General features: G+C 37.5%; 1 protein-coding gene across 1 annotated transcript; it reads left to right on the top strand.

The window, feature by feature from the left end:
- Window positions 1-6966: 6966 nt before the first annotated feature.
- On the top strand, window positions 6967-10061 carry LOC121412138 (extracellular calcium-sensing receptor-like; the record flags this gene model as incomplete). The annotated part of the gene is made up of 1 exon (XM_041605044.1): window positions 6967-10061. A coding segment is annotated over one exon (849 nt), but the record flags the coding sequence as incomplete, so codon positions are not given.
- Window positions 10062-11321: the final 1260 nt, after the last annotated feature.

The raw sequence follows: 11321 nt of genomic DNA, 5'->3' as shown, positions 1-11321 counted from the left end.
GTAATCAAATATCTAAAACATGGCAGAACTTGAACATTTTAAGTATTTTCATTTTTTGTTGGGGTTCACTACTTTTTAGGCACCACTCTAAGTTGTGTGTCTACATAGACAAACGTAACACGGCATTTCTACACAAACACTTGAGGGAGATGAAGTGAGAGAGGGATAAAAAAAAGGAGCAAAAGAAGAATAGAAGGGGCTAAAACGAGGGGAAAAAGCAGTGTCAAATTGCGATTCTTGTTTACATCTATTGAGGGATAAGGGATAGTTTACCCAAATAAACTACTTAAAGGCAATATAAATTCAGATGAAAATTTCAACGATATTCGCTGATACGAAGTAGATTTAAAAAGGAGATCTGTGTACACGATCAAGAGATTAGTTGCCTCGGATGGCTTTCATCATCGGCGATATATATATCATATGTTAAGATCGTGCATACACAGTAAAATGACCTTCAAAAAGGCTATAGGGATGAATATTAAATCTTACCATGTACTTTAAGAGGGCAAGTGTATTGATTGTTCTCATGGGATAATTGTTGTCTACCCGAGGTGTCTGTAACGCGTCCTGTGATGACAGGTATTAAGGTGAAAATGAGCTATGAAGGAACTCGGATGCTTACGTGACATTGGACAGTACAAAGAGTGTATTAGACAAAGTCACCCTTACCAAAAAAAAACTTACAAAAACGTTCCCATTAATCGCAAATAAGAAATAAAAACAAAGCATACCCCCCCCCTCACAAAACTTTCAGTGATAAATTGGCTTTACTTGTTTTGAGATATACGAAGTAAAATTAGTCTTAATGTCCGTATTCCCGCTGCATCCAACTTTAGTTCATTAAAGAATATTGTTATCCGAGGTTGCTTTTATTCATTAACCAGATTTCCTACACAATTTTAATTTTGACTGTTCGTTGCTTTAACCAAAGATTTTACGATAACTTCCGTATATTTGACCAGGTGCTTATACTTTCCATAAATGCATGAAGAAAGGGGGGAAATACCTGTACCTAACAAATAATTCCATTCTTGACGACATCGTTAGGCCTTAGGGTACATCCTCGTGCAAGTTCATGGAAGTAATGATTTAGTACAGTTCCTTATCCTATGTTTTTCCCGTATTTCTTTTTTTTTCAGTTTTGACCTTTTCCAAGATTCCCATATGCATTTTTTTTTCTTTCCACAAATTTCGTTGTGAAATTTAATGCATAGAGAAAATAAATGGGCCAGTGTTTTGGAAGTACAGGTCGTAAACACTGTTATTACCTCCAGAGACTGTAACCAGGTGCACACTCTATCAGTCATTTACATATCCATTTTCCTATCCAGTGAGGTAAAATATCTTTCATCCTCACCGACTACAGCCTTTCAGAGAATATTATCTATGTTCGGATGCACCACCAGGTCGTCGATGGTCTTGGGCCTCGTAAAATAAGCAATTTATTCCCACTGCTATTACGCTGATGGACTGGCAAGCAAAAGAGATACAAGATATCCTGTTATATAAAACAACAAAGGTACTCGACTGAGAAGGGTGATTAAAGAAGACTGATTTGGCATCAGGTGGGAGGGGCCTAGAGGCTGCTGTCCGTTTCCCTTGGTAATTATGAGAAAAAGACGACCAGTTCACTGCCAAATAATGGACCTCTGGAGGGGAATGAGTTCGTCTTAATCAAAATGAGCGACGAGAGCTGTTAATAACATACAATTCCATATCGTAGAGATATATTAGAAATCCCTCTGGTATCGTTTCAACAAAAATAACCCAACTAGTTGTGTCTGCAATTTAAAAAATGGCAACGAAGGTAATTTAATTTGAAAAAAAAATAATGCGCATTTCAAATTGTATGTGAGCACAACAGTTCCAGTGGCCAGCCCCCAAGCTGCCCCTTGGCGGATTTCACAGGGGGAAGAAAGGGAAAAAGAAAAAGGGAGGGAGAAAGAAAGGGGAAGGAAAGGGGAAAAGGAAAGGAGGAAAAGGATAGGGAAAAGTGAAAAGAAAACAAAAACAAAAAGGATAGGAAAGGAAAAAGTGAAGAGAAAACAAAACGAAGAGTTTTTTTAATGGAAAGGAAAGCGTGAAAAGGTACGAAAGAAGAAAATTTGAGAAAGAACAAATCATTCCGAAATGGGCCTATGTAATGCAACAGCATGATGGGAAATTAAAAAAATAACAAAAAAGATGGAATATAAAGCGGGAAACGAAAGTAGAATGGAATTAGTCAAAAGTAGATTGGAAAACAAAGAAAAGGAACAAGGAAAAAAAATCAAGGATCGAGCTGCGAGGATTGAAAATAAAGAGCGTGAAGAAAGATGGACTGCATGCAACATTGTGCTATAAGCTACCGGGGCTCTGCCCCATGCAGACTCCACGCTGTACGGGCTCTTCATCTAAAACCTTCAAATGGCTCTATAACGCCCCCGTTCAATCACTGGCGTACGGGCGCTGGAGGGGGGGGGTCTCACACCCAAGAGAAAATAAAGTAAATTATAGGAGACAACGTATAATGAAATGAATGGAAAGAATGAAATGTGATATTTACTGAATATAATAGAAAAATCTATCACATAGTTAGAATTTAAATTCAATTGGCAGTTTTTTCCAGCTCGCTTTGCACGCTGGCGACTTTTAACAAATTTTCCACATTGCTATGTTTTGCCCCCTCAAAATATTTGGTTCATTACGCAACTGGGCTTAATAAATGTTATGTGTAAAAGCTATATTCTGTATATACGCGCGATTTGATTAAAAAAAATAGCGGCTATCTGCGAGGTTTAAATGGCTTTGATATCAAAAAGTTCCGGGGCTCCGCCTCGGACCCCAACCGCACGTACAGCACTGCCGTATATGAGTAGGAAAGGTTAAGCCATGGCCCAAAAAGTTCTACAAACAAGAAAAAAAAGGAGTAAATGAACGCAAAGGAAAAATGAAGGATATGATTTTATATACTGAATATAATGAAAAAAAATATCACAAAGTTAGATTCTCACAAATTTCATAAAGAATTTTTTTTCTCGCTCGCTTCGCTCGCTCGGGACTTATATTAAGCAGCTCTTTAGCACATGTGCCATAATTGCGCCCCTTGTTTTTTTGTGTGTGTTTTTTTTACTCTTAACGTTACTACCACAAAGAATCCTGTTCACAATGGCGTAAAGACCACAAAAAAGGAATGGAAAGAGAAAAAGTGAAATATATTATTTTCTGGATATCATGTCAAAATCTATCACAAAATTGGATTTTTGCATAGAAAAGGTCAAAATTTTTGCTCGCTCGCTTCACTTTCTCGCAACTTTTTTTTTAAAAAGATAATTTTGCCCGATACGCAATATCTGGCTCTCTTAAAATAATCGCCTCATTACACCATTACGCCTATTCATACCATGATATGACCGGGAAATTTTTGGCTCTTGCACCCCCCCCCCCCCCGGCCACCGACCCCTGGACAGTTCCTATCTGGATCTAAGACCCCCAAAATACAACAGAGAAGAATTCAAATTTACACTCATAGTGTAACATGAAGACGACCAATTGAAAGGAGTGTGCTGTCACAAACAACTGACGTCATTTCTAGGACCGTTTAAATCATAAAAAAGGGATATCCAAATATATTTGCCAAACATCAAAGGTTCATTTAAGTTAAGTGGTACGGTGAATTCTGACTCTCTTTCATTTAAATCTCACTCAAGAGGAATAGATGTGTTGATGATAAGGAAAGAATAGCTGAAACAAGCTTAGCCCTTGGAAGGTGAAAAAGAAAAAAAAAAGAAATCGAAGACAAGGTTTGCTCCAGAAATGTCAACATTGAGCTTCTTTGACCAGGTCCTTATACCGTGGAGAGGGTCCTTCAGCGTCATTTCAAGGTACCGCATTCATTTTATCAGCTTTCATGATCAGTCAACATATTTCCCGTAAAAAAGGGTGTTGTGCACAATCAAATAGATTTCAAAAATCTTGGTAGCAGTGTAGGCATGAATGGCAAATTATTATTTGGTCAGTTCTGTGAAGATCAGGTTTGTTTTATCGCGTTTAAATAGAAATGATCACGTGTTTGAGTCGTGCTCAAAGAGTGAGACAGAAAAATCATACCTGTGATTTGGAGGACATGGAGGAATCATTTGGCGGACGCCAATTCAGTGACAGTACTAACAATATTGTATCACCCAGTCGATTTTTTTTCCTTCTGTCCTGGGTATTGACTCCGGTTGGCAATTCATTCTCTCTAACAGTGTCTAATTATATATGAATATATAGTGCTAGCATATGTGAAATAAAAGCGAAAATGTATTGCTTTCAATCCAGAAAGTTCGAAACGTTTTGCTGTTTATCTGAGATTTTATTTCTACGGCATTTACTAAAACCAATATTCGTTATCTTATTCCTTATATATAGCGCTTCTTTTCGGAAAAGGACTTTCGGAAAAAAAAATTAAAAGAGCTATTTGGAAATGATTGGTAAAAAAGGGGGAATTTGGACATTGAGAATAGTCCTTTTTCCAAAAGGCTGACATCTTTTGTCTCCCAATTCAGAGAGAGTAGATAACAGTAATCAAGAGTACTGATTGATTCTCAGTGAAAGTCTTTTGGAGGGATGATCATGTTCTCCAATTTTCTTCTGTCACTTCCACGAAACATCAAACAAGCTTTATCATTCCCAATATGAGTTTCTCAATGAAAGGGAAACAGTCCACCGGGCCCGTTTTGTCGATTATTGAATGTAGTACAAACAGAAAATGGATAAGAAGAGAGAGGGAGAAAGAGAGGGGGAAGCGGGTGTGGGGTGTTTTGAGATAAAAGCGAACAGGATAGCCGTTGCCTACAGTTACCGTTTCACCTCACATAAAAAGTGAATTTCCGGCATAAACGCTGCAGCATATTGCCCTTTACAAAAAGACGGTCGCCCCACACAAAATATTTTTGTTGTGACGATTCAGAGCATATAAATGGAAGAGAAAAAAATAATAATTGTAACAGGTTCGAACTTTAACGATGACGTCTCTGTTTTACTTTTTTCCACTTTATAAACATTGACTTATTTATTGCAGATATACTTGTTTACATGTTGACGATACAACTGCTTTACCGTCAAACAACGTACGGTGCAAACGCCGTCACCGCTTTATTGACCAATCACATTGAATTGGTCAGTTAATATCCATGTATATGTGCACTAATGTCGTATAAGTCTGTAGTTATACTTTTGATTTACTCTGCAAATGTGTCATCCTTGATACTTTTCGAACTTTTCTCATGTTGTATATATCTCCGTAGCACTACTTTAAGTTTTGGTGTTAGCATTTTTCACTTCAATAGCAGAGGTTTTGTAAAACCCGGCCCATGATGTTAGACGATTGTTTTCCTTTGCACAAATGCAAGGAAATTAATGTATATCAACGGTTGGATCGGTGGAAAATCGAAATGATCAGACTCTCAAATCTGCATGGCAGGCCTTACGTTACACGGCCTGAATCTTATTTCAATCTCATTAAGCTCCCTTCCATGGCCATATGTAGATTTTTTTTGCAAGGGGGGGGGGCAGGATGCGTAAAGTTAAAAACAAAAACAAAAAACTCAAAAGCGTGGAGCAAAGCGACCGACTTTGTCAATGAGGAGATTTTGTCATCGAGTCTCTTTTTGCATTTTTGTAAAGTGAAATTGAAGGATTTGAAATTCCAAAGGGGCTGATGGGGGCAACTGCCCCCCCCCCCCCCGCCCCCCGCTGCACAAGGCCATGTTTCTTCCATTTATCATATAGTTAACACTGAATCAAACCAAAATGTTTTGCTATCCAAATCCAATAACTGCCATTTTCTACAACTCACCTTTAAACAGCCCCCAGAGGGAGTATGCCGTGCTGCTTGCCAACCCGGATATGTCAAGGTGTCGAGAGAGGGCTCACCTCCCTGTTGTTTTGATTGCGAGGCTTGTCCAGTTGGCTCCATCACAAACCAGACAGGTAAATTGACTCCGTTTTGAATTATATATGATTCGGAGAACTCGGTGTAGTTGCAGTTCCCCTTTTCTTCCCTTTACGTGTGATGTAGATCAAAATATCCTATGCACGCCTGCTGTCTATCCAAATTAGTGACAATCCTGAAAATAAAAAAAGAAAGAACGCAGCTTACTTGGAAATTTATTTAAAAACAAATTTCATCAGGGTACATAGCATAACAGTTTAGTTAATGATAATAATAATATTTGTAGGGCGCTTTATACTGGTGTTTCAAAGCGCACAGGTTGGCAGATTATAATAAAATATAGTCAATCGGTTAAAAAAAAATAGTGTGTATGTAAATCAATATGATTCTGTGAACATACTTGTTATTCCAAATATGTAATTTGATTGTTTTAATTGAAAAATGCCAGGATTCGATAGCAAACATCCTCGGTACTAGCTGATTATGAATTTGAATAATAATAGTGATAATAAAAGTAATAATATAAGTCCATTCTATTTAGAGACACATAATACCATTAAATAGTCTTTAAACTATACAACATTGCAAAGTTAAGCAGGTTTTGAACGTTTGATGTTTTAATTTATCAGTTCGAGTTTTGCTAGAAATACAAGTGTTAATTCAATCGTCGCATTTAACTTGTAAAATGGTAGTTATTTAGTAAAACACAAGGACAATAATGCCGGCTTCCCACGTACAATCGTTTAATATAAACAATTTACAACGGAAGAGCGCCATCAAACGTTTGAAATAATCATGGTGTTGAAACTACAACAGTGACAATGGAAACTTTTTCCAAGTGGGATAAAGTGAATGTTAACATTTTCTTTTCTCATTTCTTCATGATCTTACAGGTCGAACACATTGTATTCAATGTCCAGAAGGTGAATGGTCGAACGACGACCGCACAGCTTGCATGCCAAAGATCACCGACGTTCTGGTATGGCAAGATCCCGTCGCTATTGTGTGTCTGGTTACCTGTGGCATCGGCGTGATCTGTACCTTGATATCTTTGGGGAATCTTCATCCACCATCATGATACAGCTGTAGTCCGTGCTTCGAATCGTCCACTCAGTTATTGTCTGCTTTGTCTTCTTATGCTAGGGTTCGTAGAGCCGGTCCTTTATGTTGGTACGCCAACGAACTGGACCTGCAACTTTCGGATCGCGCTACACAGTGTTCTCAACGCCGCCATATTGGCTTTGTTTTTGGTCAAAACAAGAAGGATTTTGGCCGTTTTCGATACCACCTCATGGCGCAATGAATCTCTCGTCAAACGCGTGTTACGTAATACATCAGCCCAGGTCGTGCTCTTCATCCTCCTGTGGATCATACAGGTTGCCGTGGTGACAGCCTATCTCTCTTTAGCGCCCTCTCGTGTTCAGGTAGAATACAACCTCTCAACCACCAAGGTCTACATCATCTGCGAGAGCAACCTCTATTGTTTCATCGTCATGTACAGTTACATAGCGCTTATTGCCATTATTTGTTTTGTCCTCTCGTTTAGGGCGAGAAAAATCCCAGAGAACTTCCACGAGACTCGTTACATCACAGTTACCATGATGTTCTACATTGTAATTTGGATCGTCTCCCTTCCCCTTTATTTTTCTATCAACGGCAGTCTGCAGTCGTTGCTGCAGATGATCACCACATGGCTTTCCAATGCAATGATACTTGGGTTTATGTTTGTTCCCAAGTGCTATATCATCCTGGCTCGGCCAGAGACCAACACGTCAAACAATGTTAGGAGAAAGGCATCAAAGTTCCCCGTTGGAACAGAATTCCATAGTTCCCTAGGCAACAACGACGTGGTGCATTATAAATCGCGAACCAGGACGATCACAACATCCCACTGATAAAAAAGCTGAAGAAAAACCACCATCTGGCCACAGATCAAAATCGAAGGCTGCCAAATTGAATGGAAACTATTACACTGTCGTGTGAATGTAACTATACATTGGCGATTTATAAAAAAAAGATGATAATGCCATACGGCTCAATGATTTATAGACATACTAGATATATATGGTCTCTTAACATTATTCACATAGCATCTTTCATGATGATGCAAGTAGTTCTAAGAATCAACCTGTCAAGTGGATGTCCAGTTGCAGCAAAAAAACATGTCAACCTTCTGTCTACGAACGATGTCTACATGTCTACTATTACGACGGACCTAACGCGATCAAATCTGCAACAGCAAGTAGTAGTGAAAAAAAACCAATATGCTTCTTCAAGTCATATTTACCTGGAGTTTCACAATTATTAGATCACCTTCCTTTCATGAATACAACGAACAAAAAAAATAGAGAATTGTTAATGAAAACCCACACCTATTTTCAAAGAGAAGTGTTAAAGACATAAAAGAAGCGAGCGGGCCTGGTTTGATATCAGATCTTGTGGAAGCGTCGAGGTGTAGCGGTTCTTACTGTCGCCTTGTAATAAGAGATGGTCGTGTGATCGAACCCCACTTTGGCAAGGTGTCAATCCACACTTTGCCACTCACATCCAGGTGCTAAATTCCGTCACTGCGTTACTGTTTGGTTCAGTAAGACTGCGTCGAACAGGCTAAAAAGCTATGAATCCATGACCGGGTAATAATAAATGTGAAGCGCTTTGAGCAGTCATAAGGGGTGTTGCAAGAAACTTGCGATGAATTTTAAGTCTACTTTTGGTCCCTAAATCAATCATATGTCTTGCAATTAATTGAAAATTCGCGATGGATTGCTTATCTGCTCATTGAAACAAGGAGTGTGATCTGATTTGCTACAGCTTAAGTAGATCTATCAGTTGTAAAATCACAACAAAATATTTCAAACCGATTGCAACTATTTTCTTGTAACACCCCTGAAGACTGGAATCGCACTATAAAAGCCCATTATCATGATTATTTTCTGTTGGACTTCCTTGAAATAAAACAAAGAATTGTGGATTTTTAAATTCGCTTTAATTAAAAACATGCTGGCGCAAACTTCTCTGTTGTACATTCTGAAACATTTTAAGTGATTGTGTTCATGGCTTGTGTCGTATTATTCAAACAAGTCCGATATTGATTTTGACAGGGTAAATGTACATGTGCCTGTTTCTTTCATGGTGTGCTTTGTAAACAAAGTGTGGTATCATTACTTTTGATATCAGATGTAAGAAAATACTGCAAGTTTTGTTTATGTGTCGCAGGAAGTTGATCTATTTTTGCATTGATGCAACTGCAGCCTTGCGCTTGCCGTCTTTATCAAATTCAATCTTTGATTTTGAGCCCAATATTGTGTTTAAATAATCGCTAACTATAAAACAACACAAAAAGAAGATAACAAGTTACGAGGTCGGGCATCATGGAAAGAAATGTATTCTTAATAGCATATTTTCACACTGTTGATTATTTAAATGCTTCTTCGGTCCTTGGTGAAGCTTTCGAGGCGCAGTAATTTCTCGAGGATGAAGGATGCACAGTTAGGTTTTTTTTTTCTTTGCTGAAAAGCGCTCTCAATTTTAACAAGGCGTTTTCGGGTTTTCTTTCTCTTTACCATGGGCAGTACAAGCATTCTGAAATTCCAAAGTTTAATTTGGAGAATCTATTATGATAGTCTAGGTTTTTTTTAAGAAAATAAATAAATCAGCCAATTCAATTTATCTGTATAACAGTTTTAAACATACTTCTATCGTTTTATATCGGAATTTTAAGAATTACGATAGAAAATTTGTCTATTTTCTAAAATGAAAAATTAAGTATTGTGAGAACTAGAAAAATGTAACGTAATAATAAAATCACATGTACTATGACTATTCTATGTAATTCATTTTGTTTTTCATTTCACAATGACCACTGTTTTATTACTCAGTACACATGGTACAAGAAATATGATATTGAAAATGTAAAAAAATTGCATTTCTATTAGTGTTTACAAACTGGAAAAGTGCGTTACTATAATTATGGCAATGATCCAGACATTAAGTAGCGTTTGAATACATAACGAGGTTCAATTGCAGACTACCCCCTTCCCACGCACTGTACAAAAATATTAGGTAAAAGTTTTACCACCACGAGGGTAATTATGTGTCCAAACCAATTTTGGGCAGTATGTTACCCAATGCGGGAAGCGTATTTGCCCGGTAAGGTTAAAAAAAAAATAAGCAGCAACTGCTTAAGAATTGGCCAAATTTTCATCACACTGGATAAAAAAAAAATTCCCAAAAGAAAATAATGCCCAATGTTGGTTGGACACGTAATTACCCTCATGTAGCACTTTTAAAACTTATTTTTATTTAGAGTGTATGACCCACCCTTCTGCCATTTGATGCGATGCTGAAGGTACACGATTATCGAGTTTTTGCTCTGAGACGTACGGATGATTCAAGAACACATTAAATGTATTGGAAAAATGCCGTCAAAAGACAAAGGCCGGCTGGGAGGACAATGTCGAAAATTGGTAAACCGGAACAGCAGTTTCGGAGTTGACAAAAAATATATATCATGTCGTTTGTCTTGTGCCAAGGACTCTACTGCTGTTTTGATTCGCCAATTTTCGAGAAAAAAAATTGTTCTTTGTCATGATGGGCATTGACAATCCTTTTTTTGTCTTTTTTAATCCGTGGCTGTAGGGCCTACGAACCTGAACGGTGATACAATTACTCCTGCGACCTTTGCTAATAAATTTGTTAATATCTCAGACGGCATAGGATTAGACTTAGGAATGTAATATAGAGTTTTTGTTCAAAATAATGTAGGCCTAATGATTAGGGTTTATTTAGATTTGGAGGGTAGATGTTAGTTTGGCTCAACGTACAGATTTTCCTTCGGAGCGATTGTCGCCGGAGCAAATGTCATGGAACCTCATGAACTTCTATCTTAGTGTTCCAATTTTTAGCATGTTTTTAGCTCTCTTTTTTTAAGGCTGTGTGGCATCTAAATAAATAAAGAAAAATGCACGAAGCAAAGTTTTGAAAATTTCGTCAAAATCTGATAACAAAGTTATTGAATGTTAAAGTTTAGCAATATAATGTAAAAAAAACAACAAAAAACAGTTAAACGCACGTCGTCATGAATATTCATTAGGTGGGCTGATTATGTCACATTCCCAATTTGAATTTTCTTATGATTACATTAAATCATAATTGTTTCATTTTTCCATACATTGTGTGAAGGATATGTCTCCCTTGTAATAAAATAAGTTGCTACAATGAATATGTAGTGCACTAGATCAGTTGTCATTCAAATCTTTTGGGTTCTGAAAGAAAAAAAAAATTAAATAAACCCAATTTCATATAATAAGATACAAAAAGAACAAGTGGGGATATGACATCATCAGTTTGCTCATTGAATATTCATGGACAGGCCTAGAACGGTTTCATCGGAATAATGCAA

This window comes from Lytechinus variegatus, chromosome 3 (genome assembly GCF_018143015.1).
Source record: "Lytechinus variegatus isolate NC3 chromosome 3, Lvar_3.0, whole genome shotgun sequence".
Lineage (NCBI taxonomy): Eukaryota > Metazoa > Echinodermata > Echinoidea > Temnopleuroida > Toxopneustidae > Lytechinus > Lytechinus variegatus.
This window is presented reverse-complemented; position numbering and strand designations above follow the sequence as displayed.